The sequence below is a fragment of the Eulemur rufifrons genome, chromosome 15 (genome assembly GCF_041146395.1).
Source record: "Eulemur rufifrons isolate Redbay chromosome 15, OSU_ERuf_1, whole genome shotgun sequence".
Taxonomy (NCBI): Eukaryota; Metazoa; Chordata; class Mammalia; order Primates; family Lemuridae; genus Eulemur; species Eulemur rufifrons.
In genome coordinates this window covers 19,684,598-19,701,414 of record NC_090997.1, presented here as the reverse complement: position 1 = coordinate 19,701,414, position 16,817 = coordinate 19,684,598, and the positions used below count along the sequence as shown (strand labels likewise).

Sequence of the window (16,817 nt, the reverse complement as noted above, 5' to 3'; positions counted from 1 at the left end):
CCTCTTTCAAAATAAAATAAGCCCTTAACTTCTGGAAGTCCATAATCTGTAATTTTTGGAATGCTCTTAGGGAATTGCCATGTCATCCTCCCACTCCTGCCTGCCCTATTGCTCAACAACCTTGTGGAAAAGATAGACAAAGACAAAAGAAGTAACAAATTAATGATTTCTCTGGGGAATATATTTCTGTTAAAGAATTAACTCTGGAGAGTGGAATTACAGTTCTGAGTTTGATGTTATAATGAGGTCTTAACCTGATTCTAGGCCTTTCTAAGATTCTAAGGAAAACCGCAATGGCAGAGTCACAGACTCAGGCAGCACATTCTCATTGATTAGACTTGTAGGGCTCCCCCGCCACCCTCCCCTTTTGGGGTTTGTTTTCTGAGTGAAATACCACATATTTAGGTAAGTGGTGGAAAAGTCAATTTATCTTCTAGTAGAGTAGCAGGCACTGAATCACACTGATGTACCTATTAAACATCTATTTCAGGGATGGTTAGTTTAGTAGGTTATGTTTTGGTTTCCCAGGCTTTAGATTATGAGGCTTTCATATGTTGTGAAGACATCATTTGTCAACTTTGGTCCAGGATGGTGTGGGTGTCAAGGATGACTTCCAGGCATGAGCTCTGGATGGATGATGAGGCTATTTTCTGGGATGGGAAGAGGAGCAGGTTTTGGGGTGGGAGGGTGGTGATCATGAGTTTAAATTTGTACCTGTCGAGACTGAGATGCTAGGCCAGCAACTGAGTAGAGATGTCCGGTGATGTGTGGAGCCTGGAAGAAATGTCAGGGCTGGAGTTCAGTATTTATGTCATGTCTACATGTCAGTGCATGTGGGTATAGTGCGGCCATGTGGTTGGGTGTGGGGAGGTGTTACTAGTGGAGAGGAACCTTGACCTTAACCCCCCCTGCCCCCCCCCACCCCGCCTAAGTCACCTACTCACAAATGTGTCGTTCTGAAAAAAAGTTTGGATAACAATGGGTTAGAATCCAATGACTGCCAACTTTAACAGTTCTGAGAATTGGAACCTGCATTCTATCAGATTTTCTTGGCAATTCTCATACAGGTAATCTGAGATCATACTTTGGAAAACATTGCTTTTGCTTATGCTGCCAGTGAGACCACGCTTCTAGGTTTAAGCCATTGTGAATCTGTAAGCTCCTAATAGAAAACATCCCTGATTTCATCACAAATCTAAATGTAATTATAATATTCTTAAAATAAGTCACTTACCCCTTCTTTGTGTGGGGCTGATGTGTGGGAATAAGGTCGCTAAATCCAATAATACAAGGCCTGGCCATTCAAAATGTTATGGATCATTGGCACAAATAATCAAAATTGTGATAAAGTATACAAATATAAAATATCTCTTGATTCACCTCTTATGCATTCATTCTCTGGGTGTTAGCAAATGACTGTACCTAAATTTACTGTGGAATGATACTGTGTTTTTTACTATTGGTATTTCTTTGGTTCATTAACATGAAAAACAAAGAATCAATTCAGGAGATGATTTCTTCTCCATTCTGAGATCAGTCAGGTTTGACATTCTGACCAAATACCACGTGTCAACAGAAAATGCCCTGGATCCTGAGGTTGCAACATTTGGTAGCAATGGTAGTTGTGTGTGTTAGTTTCGGGTAGTTTGCTGTCCTCACTGGCAACTCAGCTGGGGAAGAAGGTGTTGGAGCAAGGGCTGCTCAGTTACTTGTCTGGAGTCCTTTGCCATTTTGATAGTGGCATTATTGTTAAGTCTTCAAACTATAAAATAGCACAATAAAGGGGAAACCCCATTGGACAGCTTGCTTAATACTGAAATGTGCTGTGATTATATTCAGGGCTCACATCTCTTCCCTACAATTATCAACCACAAGAAGGTCATTTTATTGCACATTCCCTCCAGGGGATTTTTTGGATTGAAATAAGCATCTATTTAGGTTGGGTTTGTGGGTTATAGTCTGCCTCTTTGTGACAGTAATTAAGGTGATTGATTTGGGAGTTTCTGGAAATAATAGAGTGAAGGCAACATCGTGGTCCTAGTTATTGGATCTTTTAATTAATAATCTACAGAGGCGAATCAAAGAAATAAGGAAGTAAGATTATTTAAATAAAATAAACAATAATGGTTTGTCCTTTGTGGTGACAGTGCCTTTCAAACTGGGAGATTTGTGTAGAAGCATGTGCTACATGCTTTGGGTTCTTTGGACTTTATTCTGTGTTTCAGGTAATCTGCAGCACTGTTTGTATTCCACGAGCGAGAAGATGCTGGGATCTAGGGATCTGGGGGCCAGAGTGATCATTCAGTCCTTCCCAGAGGAGCCCAGCCAGGTCCAGCTGAAGGGAGTGCAGTTCCGAGACTTGGGACAAGCTTTCCATAAGCATCTGAGCTCACTCACTCTGGTGGGAGCTATGAGAGGTAAGGGGGTCCAAACCTACGACCTTCTCATTTTTCTTTATTCTCCTGTGTGTAAGATACTACATGCAGAGGATCATGATAGGTGGTATGTGGGATTTGAGGGATTCAGAGATGGATAATTGTTTATATTCTAAATCAGTGGTTCTCAAACGTTAGTATGCCTAAAAAAGTTGATAGAGCTTATTAAAATTCAGAATTATAGACCTTATCCCAAAAAATTCTGGTCTAAGGTTGGTCTAGGGGTCTTAACTTTAAATGTGCAAATATGATTCCAAGTCAAGTAGTCCAACGAATACAGTTTGAGAAACATCACTATGAGTATAGCACATGGGTGTGAACCACACAATCTCTTATTTTAAATTCTGCTTCCACCATTTATTAGCTTTGTAACTATAGGAAAACTGATATTGAATGATATAAATAATCAGTGCTATGGGAGTCCAAGCACAGCAGAAAGCACTTCTTGTGATGTTGTTCTAACTCAAGGAATCTTCTGCTTGGGAAAATGAGGGAGAAAGGGCTGGGAACAAGGAACAGGCAGATGTACAGACTTTGGTCAGAGCCGAAGATACAGGAAATAGGCAGGGAACATCAAATCCAGGTGAGAAAAACTAGGTGAAAAACAAGATCAGAATCAGGAAAAAAGAATATGACCAGATGTACTGACTAAAGTGCTGAAACCGAAGTTGGATATAGGAAAAACCCGATGCCAAAGGCTGGAATGTAGAGAGTCACAGAATCGGGGTGCAGATGCCAGGTAATAAGGACAGCAGCTTTGTTTCTGAGTGAAATGAAATCCCCATCCCTCAGCTTGTGCAGCACCTACTTGTTCAAGCTTTGCCTTCGTTCACAGGGGTGGTGTTCTGCGGGGTTCAGAGGTAGACGCCTGATAAAGGACATCAGGGCATACTTTGTGGTGCAAGTGGGCCCTGAGAGATGCTAGGATTTCAACAGGTAACGACAGAGATTGTTATGTCATTGAAGGCAGGATCCTGGCTAGACAACTGCAACATTATTTCTCATTTTGGATTATCTGCATGCCAAGGATGTATATTTATCCTAATTTTCTAGATTTCTCTCTCTCTTTCTTTCTTTCTTTCTTTCTTTCTTTCTTTCTTTCTTTCTTTCTTTCTTCTTTCTTTCTTTCATCATTTAGGGGAATGGTTCCTAACATAGCCCCCTCTTTAGCACATTGGGTCAGTTTGTATCGTTGTTTTATTATTTTATTTTATTTTTTTTTATTTCAGCTTATCATGGGGGTACAAAAGTTCAGGTTATATATATTGCCCATGTCCCGCCCATCCCCCTGAGTCAGAGCTTCAAGCATGTCCATTCCCCAGACAGTGTGCATCGCACTCATCATGTAGGTTCTCTCAGGTTCTTTGGTCTCCTGTTGCTTAGAATGCTGCAGAATATTTAATGTTGGGGTCAGTAAAACAGAGGGTGGCAGTCACATGGGAATTATCAACTGAATATAATCAAAACCTTCCCTTGCTCCAGTTTCACCTATCTCCCCCACCATTGTTTCAATCAGAGTAGCTGCACTTTTATCTATTTTTATATATTTAGTTTTATTTGAAAAAGCATTCAGTGCTTAAGAAACATTTGAAAACCACTGCATTAACACATTATCCCCTGTAAATCCCTGTTAAAAATACAAATGTTTCCTGGGAGGGGGTAACACATTAATGCAGAGGTTAGACTTCTGGATGGCATGCTTGCCAAAAAATCTTTTATTGTTTCAGGCCCTGAAGGTCCTCATGGCCTGTGTGGCCAATTGCCCCCAGCCACTAGAGTTAGAAGGCACTGGAATCTTTGCACAGTACATTGTAAAGGTTTACCACTCCCTGAACTCTGCCTGTAAGAGCTACATAAACACATTAGTACTTGTTAGTTGTTCAGATGGGCAGGCATGTTCTGATTGGGTGATATTATGGTGGAGAATCTGTCCACCACAGGCAGTGTTTTCTACAGGAGTAGATATGGATGGGTCAGTGCATTGGGGTGGGTCCTTGATGAGGAACGTGAGGGAACCTGGACAAGAGGAGCTGAGACTGAGGGGAATGTGGAGGTCCACAATCTACAGTGACATTATAGTTGAGAATTTTCTGGATAGTCACATATTTAAAAGTCAAATTATTCCATAAACCAAAGCAATTTTTCCAATATCCCAAACATTTGGCATCCATAAATATATTTCTCACTACCTTGTAATGATACAAAACTCCTTTTTGAAGATTTATAGTTTAATCATTCAAATAATATATTTTTATTTTAATGTCAGTTTCCTCCAACAGTCTGAAGATGCACAGAGTTTACCTAGTTTTGTTCATCTTTATTATCTCCAGCATGATACAGTATACAATTCCTAAAACATATAGTTGATACTCAGAAAATATTTGTTCATTGACTGATCCAGGCCACATAACCGGATTTGGGGGTCATAGAAGATGCCTGTGGGGCCAGTGTAATGATTTCCTAAATGCCAGTTTCTTTTAGTATATGATACAAGATACTTCCCCTTCAGCTTTATAAACCTACTGCATTCAAATGGTCTTCAGGTTGACCCTTGACCTTGCTTACAATTTGGAATAAGGATCTCTGGCTGTCTCGGACCAAGAATATTATTGCCTGGCAAGCTATAAAGATTAATTTACAGCTCAAGAAATAATGACTACATTTCCTCATGTGAAATGCAGTTTTCAAAGATCAGGGTTGGTCCATAAGCAGAACTCTTCACACTGCCCTTAACTTCTCACCTGCTACACTGTGATGAGAGTCGATACCAAAGATGACGTCCAGCTGGAAATCTTGACAGCCTTGTGTTCTTTTGTGGTTCGGACATACTTTCTCTGTCTCAGACCGTTTTCTTTTCTAACACTTGATGCTTGGATTTCATCCTGTTGATCTTTGAGGCTCATTAGTTTGAGTTGCCCGTTTTCTTAACTTGATTGCTGCTTCCAACTTCTTATCTCCTGAGTTTCATTATTGTGTGGGAGAATGTTTTTAGCTATGATATAGCTTGCTTTGAACATGGCCAACAGAATCTGAGGCACCTTTGAGGTCCATTTCTAATTTTTACCTTACTCTTTCCTATTGAGATTCCTATGTGCAGGGCTGCACAGTGTGGAACTCCTTCAGTAGAGGCCTCAGCATGTGCAGGACCGTGGGCCTGAAGGTGGACAGTAATGTTTTCTACGATATTTTAGGCCATGCCCTGCTGGTGGGTAAGTGCAATGAGCTTGTTTAATTTCTGCATTTTTAAGTAGGACACATAGTTTTTCACAAGGAATTCTCCCAAAATTTTGAATTTCCAATTTATAAAACTATTGGCCTTCTGATCATTAAAAATAGGCCATAGATAAAAATTCTAAATTTAAATTTAGCTATCACTGATGGGCTTACTGAACTTTACCAATAGGAAACATCTTTTAAAGGTTCAGTTCAGGTTAATAAGTATATAATGGGAGTTTTAAAATTTACTGGCAATAATTTTCACAATAATTCTAAGCCACATAAATCTGTCTTTGTACAATCTCAAAGATTCTCAAACTTAGATGGCCAAGGACTTAAAAATTTTGAATTCTGTTCCGGACTGCTCCTGTGGCTTACTAAAGAAGTCTGCATTTCAGAATCTTCTAACTAACCAGCTGTACCTACTTTTGTTTCCTAAAGTTCGTTCCCCTTGCAAAACCTAGAATTATCCTTAAAAATTTCACATTGCATCATTTCCCTTCTCTAATTAAACACTTTATGAGTTTCTTATTGCTCTCAGAATACAACCCAAAACTTTTAATCAGGGTTAAAAGACGTTTTCAGTGATTTTTGTCTCTGTTAGCCTCTATAAACTTGTCTTACTCTTTTTATCTACCTCTGTACTCTAGTGATACTGACTTACTTTATTTAAAATTTTCCAAATTAAAGGACCACATTTTCTCCTGCCTCAGGGCCTTTGCACAAGCTCTTTCTCCTCTGTTCGTGTCACTCATTCTCCTCCTGCAAGATCCTCTTCCCTGGTTTTCTAAGTCATGTACCTGTTTAAACTCTTTAAGCACTTATCAGCACTTCTTGATTTAAAATTTTATGCCATATTTTTGATCATCTGATTAATGTCTTTTTACCAGATTTCATGAGGACATTGTCTCCTCACTTAGCATATTAGCGAGTGCATTTTAGGTCTGTTTGTTGAAAGAAATGAATTCATGAACAAAGGATCTGTGGTTGCATTAGGATAAAAAAGCAAATCAGAAGCTTTCACTGAAAGTAAGAATATAACTGTATTTGTTAAATAGTGCTTTATATTTAAATTAATTCTGTGATATCATCAGTGGGAAAATGTATGTTTCATTTAAGAACAATCTGTTGGGATGAAAGCTGTAAAGATTGTAATCCTGAGAGGGAAATATGAATTATATAAACTTGCTTTAAAACACATTCCAGCTCTAGAAGGCAAAGAACTGAGAGCAATTGAGGTGGTCAGGTGCAGAAAAATCTTTTGATTAGAAAAGGACAGCCACAGGGAAGTCCAACTAATGGATGTAGGGTTGACTTTATTTATTCCTACTTTTATGTGTGCAAGGGGAAAAGTGAAACCTTGAGTGGAAATTCAGGAAGATATCCTAACAGTATTGTTTTAGCAGAAAACAATCATAGTTGACCCTTGAACAACATGATTTTGAACTATGTGGATCCACTTACACGTGGATTTTTAAAAGATAAATACAGTTGGTTCTCTGTAGCCATGGGTTCCCCATCTGCAACCAAACTTGGGTTGAAAATACAGTATTCTCGGGATGTGGAACCTGTGGATGTGAGAGGGTTGACTTTTCCTATCTGCGGGTTCAGAAGGGCCCACAGCAGGACTTGAGTAAGCCAGGATTTTGGTATCCACGGGCGGCCTGGAAGCAATTCCTGGTGTATACTGAGGGACAACTATATGTGGAATAGACATTAACTAGGCAAGGAAGAAAGCCTACAGAAGGAATTTAGCTTTTAGTGCTTGGATGCCGTGAATATATAGGCTCTCGGCATCTATTGTATCACAAGTTAAGGGAATTAATATATTTGTTTATTAATGCAATCTCATGCATAAGAAGTTTGCAAACCCAGACACATCAAATGACACAGGAAGCCTAGATTCCTAAAGACCTAGTAATGAGGGGGGTGTGGGCTGTTCCCTGTTGAAATCACTTAGGTAACTGAGCCCTCAATGTAGCATGGCCCATGCTTGCTCTTCTGCTCTCTTCTGCTCCAACCGTAGTGGTTTGGATGTGAGGGTCAGGTATTGCCCAGCCTGTTTCTCCAGGACATTTCAGGTCTTTGAGGGGAAGAGAGGGACATGCAGAGAGCTCATGGCCAATTTGAACAGTTAGGAATGGGGCTGGAGCTGACATAGGATGTGCGGCATCGGACTGTGGAGACAGGTACTTAGACTCCTCCTGAAAAGTAAAACAGAGGATCTATTTCTCTGTTCTTTTTATTTAAAATGAACTTCTGATCAACAATACTCTAGAACTAAAAAGTCCTTATGATCTGTATCTTTTTGTTTGGTTCATTGATAAAAATACAAACACAAAATTAAAACAACCTAAACCCAAAGAGGAAACAGTATTGCACTGTCCCTTGTTTTCCTGAGTGGCATAAAATATGGTGAAGTAACATGGTCTTTTGTTCTCAGGGACATACATGGAGATAAGACATATCTCTTGGGAGGCTATTCCTGGAAGAAAAAATGGTAAATATGTAAACTGGTTTTAAATCTATTACAGTTTATTAAAAATTGTCATATATTTTATACATAGGCCTGATGGCAAAATGTTAGGTATTTTCAATTTATTGAGCATACTAAGTATTTTCTAAATATGTCTCTGTGTGTATATATATATATATATGTATATTTTATATATATAAAATGCATTATGTGAACTCTAATGTGTATTAGTAGAATCAAGTTTATTGAGTTGTATAAATTTTAATTATGTTTGTGAATTCCCTGGGTTGATTTATCTTTTTGTAAAGTAGACTGGTCAGAACAGGGAAATATAATAAGAAACAACGTGATCATCCGCGTTTCTGGTGCCGAGGGACTCTCCAATCCTGAAATGTTGACACCGTCTGGAATCTATATCCGCAACCCCACCAATATCATAGAGGTAAGATCTTTAGCTCCACCAGGAAGATCAGAGCCAATAGGGCATGAAGTTCACTCCAAAAGTTTGTTGGAGTGCAGCATGGTATGAAATATTTGCTTGGTGCATACTAGTATCAAAAAAATAATTTATGGTTTTGTACTAAGCAAGTGCTTTCGGACAAATGTAATCATTTCTTTGAGGATTCCTGAAAAAACTTTTTTGAAGCAATAACTAATGGAGCAAAATAAAGTAGATATTGATCATTTTCTGGTCATTTAGATTAATGCAAACTAAAATATCTTCCTGAGCTATCCACAGTGGGTGCTGATTTTTGTTTATCTTTATTCCAATACAAATTACTTATTCAACTTTCTCTATCTTACTATGTTAATGTGGCCATATTGTTGCCCTTTAAGAGCGTTCCAAACTGAGGCATGAGGTGTATGAGATCATATCAGATTCCGGAAGGATGAGGTACACTTTGATGACCATGATTTTTTTATTCTATTATTTAGTATAACTTAATATTATTTTCTCCTTGTAAATTTTTGTCTAAACATTTAAGAACTTAATTTTTCTGGGTACAGTTTAATGATAGATCTGGGGGTAAGGACTTGCATCAGAGTAGTGGGAAGATGTTTAGTTTCTCCTTTTCCGATTATTTTATCCCGTGGGTCATCTGTGAAAGGGATTAAGGGCCTCACTCTTCCAGGACACTTCTCTGGGCATCTACTGTGTCATGACAATTACGCCAAGTTTCTGAGGAACCTAAAGGACGAACGTTTTTCTCACCGATTATCTGTTTTTAATTACCTTCAGCTGAATAACCCCTAATGAAAGTCCTGGTTATCTCTTTAGCCCTTCTTAGACTCTTAATTATGTTTATTCCAAGCACAGCACTTACACACCATTTTAGGTGCCTAATGGGGGCAGTTAATATGCCAGTGAGGAAAAGGGGCAGAATTGCATGGATTGGAGGGAGCCAGACTTCAGATCTAGGACAGCTGGAGCTGCATTGAATTCGCTGGCCACTAAAGGGCTGTTGCACAGCTATGTCAGCAAATTTTGGGGCCTAAGGAACCATGTTTTTGTGTACTTTCTTGGGTAGCATAACCTTAACTACTGCAAATGCCTTAGAGGAAAGTAAACTTTTGGGGTTGCTCAGCTCATCTTGCTGTGTGAGGCTGGAATGTCTTTGTGTCACTGGGTGGTGCATGGTCTCCTGGACAGGTGTGCTGGCCAGTGGCTGACAGGAGGAAGGGTTGGGCTGGCTGTAGGTGCAGAGAACCGGAGGGCCATCTGAAAAGGTGGTGGGTTGCTTTAGCCTTTGCAGACTGACTGGCAAAACGGTACCCAGTTAGCAATAGAAAAATTGAGTCCACAGCTAGCTGCCTTCTCCCCCTTTCATTGATTTTCTTCCTCCTACGTCCACTTTACAAAATTGGAAAAAAAAAATACAATGCATGTGTTTTGAGAATGAAGTTTTAGGTTAAACTGGTAATTCAAATTTATTAGGTATATCCCTAGCATATTCATCTTTGATATCTTAAAATTCTGTAGTTCTCTTTTTGTTAGCTTTTAGCTTTTAGACCCTAGCACAATGTCTGAAACATAGTAGTTGCTCAATAAAAATTTATTGAAATTAATGAATGAATACATGTAGGCATAAATCCATAACCAAAGAATGGGGAGAATAAAGAGGAAAGTAAAGAATAAATTACAAGGTTCTAAAATCATTTTGATGACTGACAAATAAGTTGTTCAGTGGTAGCACTGAGATCCTATTGGATGATCTGTCAGTGTTAAATCTTGCAAAGTCTAGTCCAGTTTTTCAGCTGTGCCACTGGCTTTCTGTCGCGCTCTTTTGTATTCTATTGTCTGGATTGTTCCATTACTAAAGACATAGGTGATAACTGGGCATATGTGGAAAAGCCTAAAAGTTTTATATTATTGCCAGAGCTTAGGACCGAACTCTCAGCCACAGCATAAGGAATTCACAGAAGCTTCTAGTCAATCACCTTTACAATTCACTCCCCTTCAGCCCAGCGTGGTGCAAAGGGATTTCAAGTGCGATATTCCTTTTTAGTTTTTATAACCATGAGTGTCCTGCCTGTTTCCCTGCCAAGGGTGCACCTGAGCTAAGTTCACGGCAGTTTCTCTGGAAAGAAAAACCTGAGTTTTGTGCCTTCTTGCCAGTGAGGACTCACGCGTGGTATCCTGTTCGATCTCTGGGGGCCGTGTGGAATTCCTTTGTACACTCCTCGGATAGGCCTTTGCCACACTGTCCAAAAACGGGTTGGTGGCGGTTCTTCCATGCATCACCTGTAGCTTCTTAGAGCACTTTGTGCCCAGGCTGTCTTCCCTCAACAACTCCAGCATCGGAGTCTCTGACTCCTTGCTATCTCTCCAGAGGCTCCAACCTTCCAGAAGACATAGCCTATGCGAACCTGTCCCCATTCCCTCTGGCTGGGAAGTCTCTGCTCCCAAACAGCAAGGGGCTGCTCACTTTCACAGCTGCAGAGCAACCCGTATTTATGTAGCGGTGGGGAATTTCCTATGACCAGACTCCTGTTTAGGATGGTCCGTGGAAAAACCCCGAAGAAGAGCCCTTTGGAGACATGCATTTAATTTGAGGGGAATTTGTTCTGGTTTGTGAATCAATTTTGTAAGGAATTCTGTGTTTAAAGGCCCAACCTCAGTTCTCAAGCTCTCCCCACTCAATAGGTAATGCATATTTAAGAGCTGCCTGAAGGGTTAACTCACTTTTTTTCTGGCGACTATAGATGTACACCTCAAGGAGCTGGCTTACTTGGGCAGTTAATTTCTCTCTGGAATTTCTCTTGCTTCAATGTCCATAATACATTGACTTCCGCAAAGAATTGATTTCCACACAAAATTCCCTGCTTGCCTTAAACCCTTCCCCGCAAGCTGCCAGCTGCCTGCATAAATATGTAGTTTTTCCCCGTGAATCATTTGTAGCATACCCAATTGGAATTGAGAAAAAGGGCTGGGAAGCAATGTGATCTGACTGTTCAAGTGCTTCTTGTATTAAAAAAAAAAAAAAAAAAAATAGTGAGGCTTATCGGCTACCAGAGGACCAGGGTAGCAAGTTCCTGCCCAACTATAAACGCACTAGGAAAGCATTTATATGCGATCGCCCGGATGATCCATAAATGCTAATGGCAGTAGGGCAGATGATTCAACAAACCCATTTATTCACTGAAAATACATGCTTTCTGAGCACCTGTGCTGGCAAAGAGATGACTAAGGATGTAGCCCCTGGAATGTATTTTGGAAATGTTGGAACCTTTTCCTTCTTCATAAAGTCTTGGTAACAAAATAGCATTTCATTGGTAATGAAATAGTTGTGTGTTCAAGTGTGATTGTTATGTTTAGCCTCTAGTCCACATTTCTCATTGTTTGTGTTTAAGAAGCCCTGTTCTCTGACCCTGGGTTCTTACATAACTGTGACCTTTTCCGTGGGTCATAGGTGCGGAGAGACACACCTGTGGGAAGTGGAGCTTTACACGTACTGCCCCAAGGAAGGTTTTAGTTGTGTAATGAAGACTGAGAAGAACAGCTATGGTATTTCTCTGTGTGTCTATGAGGGCTGAAAGAAGTATGTTGGGCACTTGTATTTGTCAACTCAGAGAGGGTGATTCTTCCTGAAGCTGAGAGTCATGAGTGCAAGCCCTGTTTTCTAGCACAAGGGAAGAACTGAGATAACTGATTTAGTGCAAATAAATGTTCTCTTGGGGAGTTCTTGATGCCAGATCTGATTGTTTTAAATGATATAAATGTTCTGCTCACAAAGACTATTAAAGCATTCTGATTGTAATTAACCATGTTTTTATATTTAGATTGGTCTTTTATCAAAATTTGGAGATGGGATACCGGAAAGTGGGCATGTGTTATTTTGATAATACGTGACTCCAGTGTAGACTATAGACCAGGGTTTCTCAACCATAGAAGTAGTGACATTTTGGGTCAGGTAATCCCTTGTTGTGGGGGGGCTGTCTTCTGTATAGCAGCATCCCTGGTCTATCCTCTACACTCTAAGTTACGACAATTGCAGAAGTCTCCAGAGATTTGCACATGTTTGCTGGGGAACAGAATTATTCCTGGCTGACAACTGCCGTTCTAGACTAGGCCACCCCAAGATCGTGGAAGTCTTAGCGATGACCCTGATTCTTTAGCATCGTGAATAGTAATTCAACTTAATATTCAGCGATATCCAAAAATCACTTTTGCTGAGTACCATGTGGTAGGTGAGACCTCTGATTAGAATTTTAAGTAGTCTTAGGAAATTGGAGGATTGCTTAGAATCTAAAGTAATGAAGTGCAGAAGGGAACGGACCAACTCGTCCACAAAGAAGAAAACATTCTGTAACCTGAGTGAAAACTGAGGAATGGCTATCTATTCACAAATACCCAGGGTAAGAGAATCTTTGGGGCCCGCAGTGAATACAAGCTAAAGCTGAAGCTGCTTAAACAGCACGGGGTGATTATGTCAGCATGTGCTGGCTTTCCTGATCGGGTCCTGGCTGCTGCCTGCTAGGCAGGTCCCAGCCTCAGGTGAACTGTGGCCCTGACTCACTTCCCCAAAGGCTGAGGCCTCCAGCGGGTGGGGCATTGCTTCTTCCTCTCACATGAGGCAGGGACTCGAGTATTATTTGGTTTAAAACAACCTATTTCAATTTTTCCCCTGTATTGACTTTGCTTGGCTAAATGTGTATATGTGTGTGTGTGTTCCTTGTGGAACATGTGAGGAATAGGGTCTGTAAGTTCCCCTTTTGTAGGGGGTTCTGCTATATTATGACTGTCAGTGGGTCACCCACAGCAAACCTGTATCAGAATACCTTGTGATGCTCAAGGGTACAGAACACTGCCCTTCATCCCTTCATCATCATCCTGACCGCCTACTAAATCAGAATAGGTAAAAATCTGTAACTTATATGCCCCCAGGTTAGGGTTGCCAGATAAAATACAGCATATCTGGTCAAATTTACATTTCAGATAATATTTGGGATATACTTGTACTAAAAAAATAGTTTTTTTATTTGAAATTTAAATTTCATAGGACATTCTGTGTTTTTATTTGCTAAATATGACAACTCTACCCTGGGTGCACACTAACATTTAAGAAACCGTTCTAGGAGGATGCTCACAGCATAGTCCCCACTGAGCCCTGTATAGAGGCAACTATTGCACTGAAGCGTGTTTTGTAAAGAAACGCATTTAATGCCTTGTTGGGTGCCGCAGTGTCACAATCCTTCCTGCTCCCCATCTTCTTTTCTGTGGACCTGATGCCAGTGTTCAGGATAAGCTCTCTGTGCCCCATAGTGTGTGTTCCTGGGATTAAGCTACTTACAGGGAGGACACCCAGACATTCTTTGCCTCACACCAGCCAGGCCATGTCAGATCCCCAGGTGATCAGGGATGAACCATGTGGAGCCTCTGAGACGCCCATTATCCATGTAGCACAGGGTTTAGGCCTGAGACAGGCTGAGCAGCCTGTTTCTTAACTTCTATTACCCAGGCAGACTCGGGCATCTTGGCCTTGGACCAGCCTCTCAGGCTGAGAGAGGACAGATGCACAGAAAGCCACAGGAGTAGTCCCACAGCTTGATCAGCTGGCCCTTCATTCCTCCCACTGGTAGTGCCACCCCCAGTGGAGCAGCCTGCTGGGGCCCCCAGTTTTTATCAGAGTTCTTTCTCTCTGATGGCAGAGAGAGGATGGAGAGGGGGCTTGGGCTCCTTAAGATGTGAGAATGTGACACCGAGGGGACTCAGATACAATTCAGGGAAGGATAGAGAAGAAACTTCCATGGAAAAGCCAGCATGTTATTTACTCCACTGCCTGGAGCTGAGGTTGCAAATTCAGATGCTTATAGGGATTAGGGAGGTAGCATAAATTAATGGAACAGGAAGGATGAGGACTATGCCAAAATAATCCATAGTCCAAGAAGGCAGGACCTCTTATCTTCAGCTGATCCGTGGCTACCCCATAGGAACCTGGGCTCAGAAAAGCTTAAAAGTCTGAATGTTATATTAATATTAAATCTCCTGATTTTAAAATGTTGGAAACAAAATCAAAATTTTTGTAAACACTGGGTAAGCCAAGCAAAATACGTGTGTATAGTATTAGACCCTTTAGGAAGTCAGTTTTCTACTCTGTCTTAGAGTATATTAATAATGATGAACATATTGTAGGTATTTCATTGAATTTATAATCTCATTGTGTTCAGTTTGATCAGAATTAGATCTCCAAACTCATGTGGTTCAATGGAGAGGTTAGATTTTATATGAACGTATAAAAGTCATTAAGTTATTTAATAGTGAGTCCTATAAAGAAATCTTAAGGTGATCTAATAATCTAATCAGGGTAAGAGTGCAATCAGCAGATTTGAATTATATTTGAACTCAGCCATTGTGTCTCACAACCAAGTGTAGCTAGGTCAATCATTTGCCTTCAGCCCACAGCCAAATCATTGATTTGTTCAAAGGATCAGAGAGGACACCTTGTGTAGGCTTGGCTTCAAGGTGCACCTTTCCCTGGGAAAGCCAGTATGTACATCAAAGAGGAGAGGCTTGGATTAGATGTCACAAATAAACTTCTCGCTGTGGAAGCTTAAAAGGAGGTTTGGACATGAGATACCAATTATTGAGATGGGCAAATTACAGTCTAGTTGAGCTGCCTGGAGGAAGAGGAATGACAGTGTTTTTGATCCTGAGGGGGTAAAAAAAGAATGAACATTACTGTAAAAGTTTCAATGTACCTTGGCAGAAAGTGAATATAAAAGTGGATTATGTACAAATAAGAGTCTTTCATCCTGGCAGGGTAGCTCATGCCTGTGATCCTGGCACTACCAAGAGTCTGTCTTTGAAGCAACTTTATCACATGTGTAATAACTATTTTTTAACTATCTTTAATTTCCCTAGGGGAACAGAGTGTGCGCTGCTGGTTATGGCTACTTTTTCCATCTTGTGACCAGCCAAACCTCACAAGCGCCTCTTCTCTCCTTCACTCAGAACATGGCACATTCCTGTACGAGGTAACTTTGGGGAAATTCACCTACATTTTGGTTATAAGGCTTATGAGTCTGCATTTTTCTGTGCAATACTCACAAAAAGGACACTTTTGGCATTTGTTTGAGATTTGGCGATGCTCCTGTGCAAGTATTTTTTAAACCACTTTATTGATGTATCATTGACATAGAATTTAATGTATATATTAAGCTAAGTTTGGAGATGAATATACACCTATGAAACCATCACCATGATTTATGCCACAAACATATCTATTGTCTCTAAAAGTTTTCCTCTAGTCCTCTTTATTTTATTGATTATTACTATTATTAGAAGAACATTTGACATAAGATCTAACTTCTTAGCAACTTGTTAAGTATACAATACAGCATTGTTAACTGCAGGCACCATGCTGTGCAGTACATTGCTGGGGCTTATTCATCTTGCATCACTGAAACTTTGTGCCCTTTGACTAATACCTCCTTGTTTTCCCCTTCCCCCGCCCCCTAGCAACTACTATCCTATTCTCTTCTTCTTTGAGTTTGAATATTTTAGATTTCTCACGTAAGTGGTATCATGTAGCATTTCTTCTTCTGTGTCTGGCTTACCTCACCCAGCACAGTGTCCTCCAGGTTCATCCACATCACCACAAATAGCAGGATTTCCTTCCTTTTAAAGGCCGAATAATATTACATTGTAAGTATCACACATTTGTCCCATCTGTGGACACCCAGGCTGCCTTCACATCTTGGCTATTGGTGAATACCTGTGTAAGCATTTTGGTTCACAAAAGTTTGGTAGTGAAGGGAAGAGAAAGGAATTCACTTGAAAAAGCAGCAAGATAGAATGTACCTTTTGTGGTCAGGTAGAATTCAACGAGAGTGATTAATCTTCCAAGAAGACATTGAGAGCAGTTGGTAACGCAGAAGCCCTGGGAGGCTATAGGGCTTGGGCTCAGCAGCTAAGTGGTGAGATGAGCCTGGAGAAGACGCCCTGGGCCTGTGACTTGTTCACTGTAAGATAAGAAGAGACTTGTTCAAAATCTTTGACATGTTGAGGGCAAGGTCATCTGCTAAGAGCAAGAGGACATGGGGAGGCAAGGTGGAGGAGGAGAAGTATGGGGAGAATGCTGACTTCCCAGTCAGTCAGGCCTGATTCATATCCTAACCACTCCTAGTCAATTTTTTTTTCTTTCCATCATTCTTTCTTTCTTACTCCCTTCCTCCTTTAATTTTCAAAT

At 40.4% G+C, this 16,817-nt stretch overlaps 1 protein-coding gene across 1 annotated transcript in view; it reads left to right on the top strand.

Annotated features, from left to right (window-relative positions):
- The window catches only part of PKHD1 (PKHD1 ciliary IPT domain containing fibrocystin/polyductin), a 412,333-nt gene that overhangs the window by 180,480 nt on the left and 215,036 nt on the right, over positions 1 to 16,817 (top strand). Inside the window, exons 40-44 of the mRNA XM_069487338.1 lie at positions 2,226 to 2,417; positions 5,519 to 5,644; positions 8,095 to 8,151; positions 8,439 to 8,569; positions 15,491 to 15,603. Coding sequence (XP_069343439.1) covers positions 2,226 to 2,417; positions 5,519 to 5,644; positions 8,095 to 8,151; positions 8,439 to 8,569; positions 15,491 to 15,603 — 619 coding nt within the window. The remainder of the gene's footprint in view (positions 1 to 2,225; positions 2,418 to 5,518; positions 5,645 to 8,094; positions 8,152 to 8,438; positions 8,570 to 15,490; positions 15,604 to 16,817) is intronic.